Consider the following 12,961-nt stretch of genomic DNA (forward strand, 5'->3'; position numbering starts at 1 on the left):
AGCTACATAGAGGATGTTTTTCCTGCCGTTTGCCCGCACAGTGCAGCTCAATAACAGCTACCTGTTGATCTCAAACTCTCAGCTCCACTTCCATTTGTAAAACTGTAACACATAATTCAGCTACTAACAAAAAAAAAGGATAAAAGTTTCATACCTTTTCAGATCTCATTGTGGGAGACGATAAAGGCTTCCTGCGCGTCTTTGAGTGTTAAATGAACAGTACTACACCCCCTCTTTTCTTCCTATTAGGCTACTTTCCCTCTCCGTTAGTTAGTGGGGGGTTGTTTCATCCAGCACAGCACTAAATCTCAACTCCCCTCCACCCCTTTTTCACATGGCCCTCTCCTCCTCCCCCTCTCGCCTTCACACTTTCTCCCTCTCCTCTCTGCCTCGCTTTACTCCCAGGAATCGGGGTCAGATATTTGGTGCCGTTCAGTACCTCTCCTCATTACTGAGCCGATTACCGACATGCCTTCACGCCCGCAAAAAAAAAAAAAAACCGTCCAGAAACACCGCCGACTAACCCCCGCCCAGTACAACCAGCTCCCTGCCGTTGGAAACCACAGTCAGCCTCCCATTCTGTGTCTGCCTCTCTCTGTCTCTCTCTCTGTCACTCGGGCAGAATAACAATGAGCCAACGGGACCTCCTCTGAATAGGAGCAGGAGGAGAATAATGACTTGAACTTTTCAGCCACAGCGCAGGCAGGCCTATCACTGGCCTACATACACCCATCACTATATTCCTGCTCCCCGTTCTCAGAGGGGGGACAGAGGAGGAGGAGGAGGAGGAAGAGTAGGAGGCCCCTGCATGCATGGACTCATTTACTGCAATAAACTGCTGAGAAGATTACAGGCTGATGTAAGAAATAAAAGTGCTGGAGAGGAGAGTTAAAAGTCCCCAAAGAGTTTAGGGTCAGCTGTAGCCAGTGGTGGAAAGTAACTAAGTACATTTACTCAAGTACTGTAGGCTATTTAAGTACAATTTCTGAGGTACTTGTACTGCACTTTTTACTCCACTGCATTTATTTGACAGCTTTAGTTACTTTGCAGATTCAGATTATTAATACAAATATAATCAACTAATAAATGATGATGTACTATACTTTTACTTAAGTAACCTTTTGAATGCAGGACTTCTGCTTGTGGAAACTAGAGTATTTTTACTCTGTAGTATTATCACTTTAACGTAAAAGACATGAATACTTCATCCACCACTTGTTGGAGGCTAATTTCTTTTTCACAGTGGTGGAAAGTAAATACGTATATTTATTCAAGTACTGGACTCAATTACAAGTTGGATGCACTTTATCAGGGCTGTAACCAAGTTAGAAGTACTGACGTCACGAGTAAATCAAATCAGTACATGTACACAAACGCTCACTATAACTTTTACCATTTCACCTGTTTTTGGTCATTGTTATATTGTAAAGTAAAGATATATATGGGACCATAGAAAGTTGATTATTATGTGACCCTTTCAGTCAATCACCTGCTAACTCCTGTATACAAATGACATGACCGTCCATGCTCTGATGAAGCCCACCAGGCTGAAACGTTAGCATGAACGCTGGAGCTATATGACTTTGGTTTATCCTCTCAAAGATCTAATTTACTAAAACTGTCAAATAATCTCAGACTCTCAGACATTATGTAGCCTACATGTTTATTTGATGTTTATCTTTCTCAGTTAAACTCTGACTTCCTCTGGAGCTCCATTCAATACTTGCACCTATTTTCCAGTGACATCAAAATAACCTCATAAATTGGCATCACATCACCTTCAGGTGTCTGACTGAAGCTGTCTTGTGTTGCAGTTGCAGGTTTTTCCCAGAGGGCGGCGATAGTGTGACATCACTTCCTGCAGCACTTGAGACTGAACAGCCAACAAGTGCAGACTATAGAGTTACACTGTACTACAACAGTAAAACTGCTTTAACACCATAACAGGCAGATAGCACACTCATTATCACATTCACCTTTTTATAAACACCTGTAATTTATAATGTTCACTCAATTTTGAATAAAGCCAATAAATTAAACCTTCAGCACAGTTACCATGTAAAACATCGTCTACTACTCATCACTGCAGCCCAATCAAAAGCACTATGGTACTCTGTTTTGCTGGACACAATCAGAACAAGTCAAAACCACATCAAAAAACACAAAGTGTCTTTACTCAGTATCAGGCTGTCCACGACCATCTCTCCGCTCAAAAGACAAGACGTCATCTCTGCATCTCTGTCTGCCATCAGAGGAGCCTCCAGTCACTTGGTCCAGTGTTGAGGGGAACATTGGCGCGTCTGTGGTCTCGTGTCCTTGGACCTGAGCCGTAAAGCTGTTTGTGTCGGCTCGCTTCCTCTGGGCCTAATTCACATGTGCTAAGAACACTGACAGACAGGAGAACTCGTCTCACGCTGACCTAAAGATGACTCACGTCTCTCCCATCTATGCATCTATCTGCCAGCACGTTATCACACGGTGTTTCAGAGCAGACGTGTCTCTGAAACAGGTCATGTGTTGCCTGAATATAGATCACTCAGCTGATCTTTACTTCATGTCTTTCTTTGGGCTACGTCCAAATGTGTCACATACAATAGTGTCCTGCCCAGGAGACAGAGACAGGTGTCAAAGCTCACATCAGTGCAGCCACACATCGGGAAAAAGCTTTCTGAGAGGCAAAATCAGTCCAAACATACCTGAAGAAAGTTCTGAAGGACAAATAACTTGCAATACTTACTCTCTTCTAGAAGTGCACTGATGATGTAAATCCATTTAAAGTCATTGTCCCTCATTGATTTCCCTCTTTATACCTGAATGACTAATGAGACGATGTAATTAGCTTTAACTAACCTTTAGTTACAGAAGGACTGAGATGAGAATTGTACAAAAATGCCTGATAAAGCTTTGTACATTCAGTGTAATATCATGCATAATAGTACTGTTGTGACAGTATTATCTTCTCTTATTTATCTGACATATTACAGCTAACAATTGAGTTTTATTTGATAAATATTACAAATGATATAAATATGATGGATAGTTTTGTAGTTTTCAGCTCTGGCAGTTAAGATGTATTCATACATAAAGAGGCAGACAGAGCCAGGCCATGAACTTTGACTGCTCACTTTATCCAATCAGCGACTCAACGTGTGTCAAATGAACTGGAAGAACATTTATTGGCTGGTTTAGTTCAAGTGCACTTTTGTCAAACTGCTGCCATTGTTCATTGGATTACTAGCTGTCAAGTAGTGGTAATAGTTTGACAAACAAATCTTAACTCAACGTCTACTTACAAGCTTTTTTTTCTACTGGCAGTAGTTTAAGATCTAATAAAACACTGCCAGCACTTTTGAGATAATGAAGAAATAGAAAAAAGTAACTCTAAGACAATAAAATGACTAAATAATTATCCTAGAACTTATCTTTTAAAAGTGACCATGCCTTGAATTGTGCTATCAGTTATGTTGTAAGGCCAGGAGGCCTGACAAGGAACAATGCTGGTGCCCGATAAATGCCAGTGTGTTATCTAATGTTAATGTAGGCATAAGTGTCTGATCCTGTAATCAACATGCTGGCTCCATTGTTTGTGTGCTGTCTGATTGTCTTTGACCTCAAAAAGGAGCCATCTGCTGTCGCGTCACAGCCTCTGCGGCTGTCAGTCAGACTGGAAGAGACGAGGAATTAATCAGGCCAATTACTCCCGTGCCGAGATCTAGGTGAGCTGCGTGACGTTGCACTGGAGGAGCCAATGATTGTGTCCGGTTAGAGAGGATAATTGTAAATCAGAGGTCAAACTTGAAAAATGTTTATAGAGAGAGGTTGTCAGAGAAGGGTAATATTATCAACAACCAATCTTTAAAATCAGCAACCAAATGTTCAGACTAATAAAATGGAGGAATAAAATAAAGATGGTGGAGCAGTGAGTGAGATGCCAACAAAAGTCAAAAGAGTGTGACAGGAAAAGAGGTGTGGTCTTCCAAGAAAAACACAACAAAGCTGAAGGAGGGGAGGAGAAGAGGAGAGAAAAGAGAGGTAGAGACAAAGAAGGAGGGATAGAAAGCGTTGAGCTCTCCTCTGGAGTAAATCTCTCTCAATCTGATCTGATCACTACAAGTTCACAGCGTGGACACACAAGCTGCTCTCGCAGAGACGCCACGGTAAGGATGCTTTTCCAATGTTAGTTTAACTGCAGTGTGCCAATGTCATATTAGTTCAATGAGATGTAACAGAGAGGCCAGTTAAGAGCCGCAGTGTGACTCTGCGTTTACCTTTTAGAGGCACGGAAACAAAAGAAAACATCTTGTTAAAAATAATACATGATAATTAGTTGATCATTAAAACAAGGCATGAAACAACGTAGGCTTTGTATTTAAAACAGATTAACTTGAAATAAATTCCCCCCCAAAAAAGCTAGTAACATGTTTTTGTTGATGTCAGTTGCTGAAAGTTGTTTTTATTTTTGGCGGCATGTAAGTTTGCAGTGACTCAGTGCAGTTGAGAGATCCCCAGTGACGTGTTTGTCTGTCACATCTGACTGAACTGAGTTCAACATAACATTTTCCTAAAAGACGTAGTCAGAGGGATGATGGATCCTCATATGAAAATTAATTTGGGTCTATTCAACCCCAGTACTGGTGGAAACTAGATTTATACATTTTTGATATTTGTTTTTTAGTTTCTGAGGAAAATGAAGTCTAAGTATAATCTAAAACAATTGTAACTGGAGGGTAAATGGTTGAATTTACAATATAACATATTTTCTTTAATGAATGTAAGAAACAGCCTGCAGAGTTTCTGAGATTCCAACTGATGGGCAATAAAAAGTAGATCAGAAAATCCCTCACGGTCCTAATATGGGTAGCTGGCCATGACAATGTAATTAATGTTCCATCGTGTATTATTTTTATTGTTGGGGCATATAGACTGATATATTATTAAATATATAAAAGAAAGTGCAAAATATAATATGCCAAATAATAGAGCAGCTATAAAAAGGAACAAGTCTGTTGTTTTGGAATCACATGTTTTAGTAAAAAGGTTTAATGGCAGACAGCGTATCATTACACAGTTAGTGTACAAGTGTATGAAACACCAGCAACGTGAATTCAAAATGCAACTGCATGAGATTTACACTATAGAAGACTTTTCTTAAATGTTTTGTCTCAACAAACTCTGGGAGAATCACCTGCCAGACAAAATGATGTTGACATTGAGCTTGTAAAGCACTGAGATGATTATAGTTTTAATGGCATCCATTCTCTGTCCAGAAATTATCTGTTTGTTTACAAATGGAGAGGCGCTTTATTTTGTCAGTCGGCTGTTTTTTAATCACAGATCTAACTGCAGTTGTCAGTTTTTAATTTGGGACTAATCGCACTACTTAAATATCCACCTTGACCATATGGTGCAGGGATAGTGCACGACCCCAGTGTTCACCATGGATTACAACACACACACACACACACACACACACACACACACACACACACACACACACACAGACACACACAGCTAAGGAAGCCCACTTATCTCTAGCTAAGGTAGCACAACAACTGCTTGCAATTAGGTTAATTGACTGACCTGTGGGTGGTAATAAACTTAGGGCTAAACTGTGGAGATTGGGTGTGACACGGTTCTGTACCTCGACCATCTGTCTCTCCTCTAAGCCTCGTAAGTCACAGCAGCAACTGCAGAGACAGAGCATGTTTTAGCTCAAAGGCTGTTTCCCCTTTATAACGATAAGAACATTATTACAAAGCTGATTCTCAATTAAAAAACAAGGAATTATTCTTCTCCAGTAGCTCAATAAATAATCTCTGCTTTGGCTTTTGAGGAGATTTCTATAAAGGAAGACATGATCTTTGTCATACAACTGACTATATTTGTATGTATTTTTTTTCACTCTGTTTCATTATTGATAAACACACACACACACACACACACACACAGATTGTAGAGGCTGGTCACTGCGAGCAACAGGTGGTCGGTGAGGTTTAGCTGCCACATCACGTGTGTGCCATTTCAAAATGTCGACCCTGTATAATGAAGGACATGTTACAGGGCTCAGAGCGACTTTATGATATAGGCACAGGGAATATAACATGAAGCCACATGGACTGGTGTAATGTTCAGAGATCATTTAGAGATCCAGCTTTAGAAATGTATCTGTGCTCTTCTTCACCTCTTGTCCCCTATACTGCATTTTATTATCATCCTCCAGGTCAAAGACTTAAATAATCACCAAATTCAACTCAGAGTGTGTCTGTTTATTGCACTACAGTGTATCCCTCCTTTGGGCTTTCAAGAAGTCAAGACCATCAAAGTAACTCTAAAAGGTACCAACAAAAGTCTCGTCAGCTGGTCCGGTCAGGATGTCACACCTCTGATTTGGACTAATCCTTGTCTGGACAGGCTCTGGTTGTTTTGGCACATGAATATGCCGTGTAAGGTTACTGGTCAGACAGACTGAGACTTCACGCTGAGGTGTTCATCCACCGCTGAGAACTGGAGACTTTATATTTGTCAGCCGGGTCTAAAAGGTCTCTCTCCTCGCTGTCCTTCTTGTTCAAGAAAATGGACTCTAACTAGAACAGCAAAAAGCAAAAACAGACATTTTAACTCACATCTGTAGAATACTATTATAGAGTACTAGGACAAAAGTATTGATGGACCAAGTATAAGTATAATGCAATGCAAAACAACACAACTACTGCAGCCTTATAATGAGGAATAAAGCTGAATCAACAAAAAGCTGAATTGCCTTACAGGTGATTATATTATAATAATGGAATTATTTATTCCATTCTTCAGTGACGGACAGAGAGAGACAAGACGACATCCAGAATAAAATAAATTCTGTCGCATGACACAACTGTGATTTATTTTTGTTCCTCAGATGATTGGATACTTTTGTTATCGTGCTCCCTGATGTCTCCTTTACAACTGCAAAGAAGTCAACACAACCTTTGCTTCAACTGGCATCACACATTTTGAAGTGAAGCCAAGCTCCTTAGTCTTACTGGCTGAACTGTGGATGAGGATCATGAGGAACTCTCCGTCTCTACACCTGTTGCTTGTTCCCATTTTGTCGTCTTTACTTTCACTCCTCCTCTGCCCTGTATGTGCCAGTTCGGGGTCTGACTATGATTTCAGAGCCCACCCACGCTTTGTTTGCACCCCCATTCCCGTGCATGCAGACCCTGCCTGCTTCCCTGCAACGGGTCCAGGCGTAGGAGCAGGGCCCAGTGGGCCAGGCTATCAAAGTGCACCTCCTGCTGGCTGGTGGGGGGCGAGCGAAGAAGCCAAAGCCACCATCCTCCACCTCAGGGAGAGCCTTGTCCAGCAGAAAGAGACCATTCTGGACCAGAGGGAGACCATCAGAGAGCTGACTGCCAAGCTCACCCTGTGCGAGGGCCTCGGACAGGGGGTGGCGCCTCACGACGAGCACCACAGCACGATGGCCTCGCACTCCCACCACGCAGGGGTGGCCAGTCATCACACGTACACTGACAATGGGCACTATAGCAACCAGCAGGGTCACCATGGAAACAGCAACCTCATACCGGACTCGTCGCACTATCCCTCTGTGGGGGGGCAACGATCTGATGGAGGGCACAGCAGCAACAACCAGGGGAAGGATAAACATGTGACACCAGGGGACATCACATCATCACCAGAGCAGATGGAGAGGATGCTGCAGGCGCTGAAGGAGAGGCTAAACAACCTGCAGGTGAGCAGCGAGAGGAGGAAACTTTCAAACTTTGTACCCTGAAATAAAGATAACTATAGAGAGGAAGAAGAGAACATGAAAAGAAAAAGTGAGTTAAAAATAAACATGATACAGCTGAGGAATAAAAAAAAAGAGTTGGACGTAGAGGGAGGCTTGCGGTGTCCTTATATGGCCTTTCCTTGTTTGGACACATTAATGCTGTTGTCAGCGGATTGTTTGTTGAATAATCAAGTCCCAAAGCAGTTTGTCTGCTAAGTACTTTAGACAAAGGAACAATGAATTACTTAATCGCATAAAGCCACTCTACATTGGCAAGAGAGTCACTCTGATGTCCCTCAGTGGGCACCTCAGAGCAGCAACAGGCTCAGAGGTGGACGTCACTGATGTGAGATACTGTTGCATTAGGTTACAGTGGATTGACCGGGCACATTTAAGTTTTTTGGGGAAATTTGAATGTCTTATGGTCCTTTTTTGTTTCTGTTTTTACTCTCATGGTACATTTATCAGCGTTTCTCTGCTGTCTCTCCTCCTTGGATCGTGATCACAGACAGATGTCAGGAGCTGTTGAGTGTGTAGCGGGGACAGGTGGGGGGGTGGGGGGGTGGGGTGGCAGCACGGGTCTAACATCAGCAGCAATTATCGTGATCTCCCTTGACAGACTGGTAATCAGGACACGCACCAGGACAAAGCCTGGATTACCTGAGAGGAAGAAAAGCAGAGGCAGATACAGGAAGGCATAATGAATGTGAGAGGGACAGACCGACTGCATACCTGACATCACAAGACTATTAGTGAATGTAAGATGTCAAAAGACACGCAAGTGCTCTCTTAGACTTGTAGGTGACAGATCAGCAGATGCATGATTCATTGAGGCCAGTTTGTGTCTATACTGAACTGAAGGACCTTTGTCCTCTCTGTTGTAAATAGGAAGCGCAGGGATTAAGTGACAGGAAAGACTTGTTATCAAGACTTCACCTGTGTGTTTTTCACCTCCGTCAGCAGAAGAGGAACACATCCATCACCTACTCCAGCTCTCTGAAGGAGCTGCTTCAGAGGAAGATCAGCGCTCTGGAGCAGCAGCTGCACCATCACACCTCCGCCCTCAGCAGCCCGGACCACCACGACGATGACAGCAGCCACAGAGACGACGGAGACCATCATGATGATGATCACCATGACGATGATCACCATGACAATGATCACCACGACGATGATCACCACGACGACAACAGCAGCCACAGAGACGACGGAGACCATCATGACGATGATCACCACCACGACAACAGCAGCCACAGAGATGACGGAGACCATCATGACGATGATCACCACGACGACGGACACCCAAATGACCACAAGGACGACCACAAAAACGGCAGTCACAGCGACAGTGGGAACCACACCGACCATCACGATGACAGCCACAATGATGACCATCATGATGGAGATGGCGACCATGACGACCATGATGACGGGCACCATGATGATGATGATGATGATGACCACCACAGTAATGAAGCAGACATTCACACTTACTTTCCACACACTGGATACAGAGCACCAGGGCCACGGACTGGTTTCCACTCAAACAAACTGGAAACAATGCTCAACCAGCTGCACCTCGCAGGTACACAACCACTGCAGCAACTTTACGACATGTGTTTATAACAGCCAATGAGTTGTGTCAAGTTTCTATTAATGAAGCAGCATTTGGTATAAGTGTAAATTGTGTAGGTAGAGTATTCTGCAGCTGTACAAGTTCCCAAAGGGAAAGGAAGAACTTGCAATATGTGGAAGAAACCCGAAAACTAGCTACAAAACTTAAGCAAGTACAGTACAATACCCGATGTTGTCTTTTGTTACAGCTACTGGATGTTTGAGAAGGATGTCAAGAATAAACTTTGAATTTCAATATTTAAGCCAACATGGATGTGATGTACTTCAATTGCTCAGAAAAATTAAGATTTGAACATCTACAACAGAATTACAAAACTACAAAAAAGCGACTCATTCTGCAGAGGAAGCTCATATGCTCCACACGAGAACAGTTACTAAATGAACCTTAATGACACAACTTGAGGTGAGATTGTTTTGTTTTGATGTTATTTTTGTTCAAAAAAACAGGTTCCAGCAGGAAGAAATCCCAGAGTCCTGATGCCTTCCAGATCAGCTTCCCCATGAGAACCAACTACATGTACGGGCGGGTGAAGAGGACTCTGCTGCAGGAGATCTTCGCTCTGACTTTGTGTCTTTGGATCAAGGCGGGCGTGGGGCCCGGCCTGGGGACCCCCTTCTCTTACTCGGCACCCGGACAGGCCAATGAACTGGTGCTCATCGAGTGGGGGAACAACCCCATGGAACTGCTGATCGATGACAAGGTGAGGGAGTAAAAAAACATAACAACCCTGCAGCGCTGTGAGTGAAGCTCAGTACACACACAGTTTTATTTTTTGTTTTTAGTTATTTCACACGAGATATTTCAGGTCACTGGTCTGAAGTGGGCGGGACTCGGTTAGAGAAAGGTGATGTCACATGCTCCCCTGCACCAATCAGGATTTAGCAACATTTTAATCAGAATCTGATCAGCTGAGTTTAAAAGTGTTAAACTTGTTTAAAAAAATCTTTTCAAGTATTATCTATTAACTTTGATTTTTACATGTTTAATCATGAATATTTAATCTTATAAATAAATCCCAGAAGCCAAGTTGTCAGGGGCTTTAGAAATGACACATGTAATCATCTGTACATGTTGTCTAAACAGCTTCAAAACATATGAAGTGTGGCATATTAAAAGGTATGACGAGTGTGTTTTAGAGGTTGATTCTGGTTTACACTTTTTAGTGAATGAGTTGAATAGGCAGTAGATATTTGCCATATTATCTACTCTTGCCTCTGTATTTAATTATATTATCCCAGGGTGTGTGTTATATTAGTGTCTCACCATCTTCACTCTCCCCAGGCTGTGACGCTCCCCCTGTCTCTGGGTGATGGGAAGTGGCACCACGTGTGCGTGACTTGGTCAACGCGGGATGGACAATGGGAGGCTTACCAGGACGGAGTGCAGAGGGGGTCCGGGATAAATCTTTCCCCCTGGCACCCCATCAAACCTGGAGGGGTCTTTGTCCTGGGACAGGAACAGGTAAAGACAAAGAGATTAATCATCAAGTTTTTTTTCCATTGAATACAGAAAAGGGAGAGTTTCTAATATTGTATTTATGCATATATTGAGAATATTAAATACTCCTTTGGGAAGCCTTAATCCCTTGTTTTTTTATTTCATATTTCTTGTCAGAAATGTTGAGCTTTTGAGTGATCCAGCTGTTCTTTGTTCCCTCTTCTTCAGGACACTCTGGGAGGCCGTTTTGATGCCACTCAGTCATTTGTGGGTGAGATGTCAGACCTGCACATGTGGTCACACGTCCTGACTGCCAGCGACATCTACAGCCTGGCCTCCTGCGGCAGCCACCTCAGAGGAGATGTCATCGCTTGGTCCGAGACAGAGGTGGAGCTTCGTGGAGGCGTCTCCAGATATCCCTTTGACCCCTGTCACTGAAAGGCCGCAACACAGGTGACGAACTTGGATATATTCTGGAACGTACGGAGAACATTTATCTTATATCAAAGGAGCAAGTACAACACAAAATTCCCTTTGACTTTCAGCTATTTTTCAGGATGATCACTCAGTGGCACCAACTGAGAATCAATGCCTTTCTTTAAACTTAATCATTGACTTTTTCTTAAAAAAGAACAAAGTCTAATCTGTGTTTACAGATTCTGTGTAGGGACTTAGTGGTCTTGGGCCTTCTAATGGCATCTAATGTAATCATGAGCCAGTGTTTTATTTTAAACAGACAAGTGCTGTATGTGACATATTGTCATATTGTTAATAAGACTTAATACTTTAGGGTCTGTGATACAATTAGCAGACCTTACGTGGGTTCTGTTGTGGTGAAGTGACAAACTGTATGTTGTTAGTTTGAACGATACTCAATAGAAATGTGCTGAGAAATCAATTTCTAATCTGGATGCTCTTTTTAAAAAAAAAAGGTTTCCACAGAAGATACAGCTAATTTACCAAAGAAAATGTAGAATTAATTTGTGTTATATTTTGTAACTTTAATAATCTATATCATAGATAGATTGATGTTTTATTTTGGGAGAAATACTGAAAAGCCTGTCAGACAGAGTTTAGTGTTTTACAGCCTCTGCTGGTTTTACAATTATTACATGGACTCTTGGTATGATATTGTAATCCAGCTGTGCTGCTTTGAACTAATAGTAAAAGTTTATTATACATGTTTTTTTAACTCTTTTACAAACTCTACAATGCATCTGTTTGTTCACTGAACAAATTGCTGACATGTATGACTGTGGTTTCCAATGAATTAGATTTATCTTTTTGAAATCTGAGTGATGTATTTTGTGTCATTGCACTGTGGCTTTTTAATTTCTGAAATGTTCTGGCCTTGCCTGTATATTGTACTGTATATAAAACACTGAACTTAGGCCAGGTTAGATCTTTGACCTTATGTATGAAACTGTTTTTTTTAAACTGTTATGAGAGTGTAAATAAAAGTGTAAAAGATATATGATTTGTTTTTCATCGTTTGTGGAGATCAATCCCAAACCTGACACAGGTCAACAGGCAAAGTGACAACATCTCTGTTGGGCTGTTTACTAATTATCATGAGTAATATTAACAACTTCAACCCAAGTCAGACACACCTTCACAATGCAGCCAGCAGGCCCGGAAGAGCGTTTGTGTCTCACACTTTAAATCAAGCAACCCAACTAACCAGTCGCACACCAAAAATTACTGTTTCACAAGACTTGATGAACTTAAGCTAACTACTTAAGCATACTGCAGTAACTCAACTACAAAGACCGTAATTATACTGCACTCCATGTTTCAATTTCAAGTTTCGCGCGTATCCCGGGTCTTTATGAACCTGCTAAACATACAGAGACTTGGAAAAATGAGAGACAGGAGAGAAATAACAGAAACAAGACGAGTTTCTAGGTGAGTTCTGAGATAAGTCAGAGGGTCACTGAGCTGAACACAAACACACGGTCGGTACGTTTGTTGCTAGCTAGCTTACGGCTAACGTTGGGCGAACCTTCGTACAGTTGGTACTTCGGCTGTTCGGGGCGAATAAACACAAACGGCACAGCGACCAAATTCGCGCGTTAACTCACTTTGAAGCTGAATGCTATCTGTATGCTAACATGCTCACA

The 12,961-nt window shown here is 42.1% G+C and overlaps 1 protein-coding gene across 1 annotated transcript; it reads left to right on the top strand.

Annotated features, from left to right (window-relative positions):
- Positions 1-7,033: 7,033 nt before the first annotated feature.
- On the top strand, positions 7,034-11,279 carry LOC139290263 (neuronal pentraxin-1). The gene is made up of 5 exons (XM_070911986.1): positions 7,034-7,729; positions 8,732-9,353; positions 9,851-10,104; positions 10,686-10,865; positions 11,070-11,279. Exons 1-5 carry the CDS (start codon positions 7,034-7,036, stop codon positions 11,277-11,279), a joined length of 1,962 nt encoding a protein of 653 aa, XP_070768087.1.
- Positions 11,280-12,961: the final 1,682 nt, after the last annotated feature.

Source organism: Enoplosus armatus, chromosome 9 (assembly GCF_043641665.1).
Source record: "Enoplosus armatus isolate fEnoArm2 chromosome 9, fEnoArm2.hap1, whole genome shotgun sequence".
NCBI classification, from domain to species: Eukaryota; Metazoa; Chordata; class Actinopteri; order Centrarchiformes; family Enoplosidae; genus Enoplosus; species Enoplosus armatus.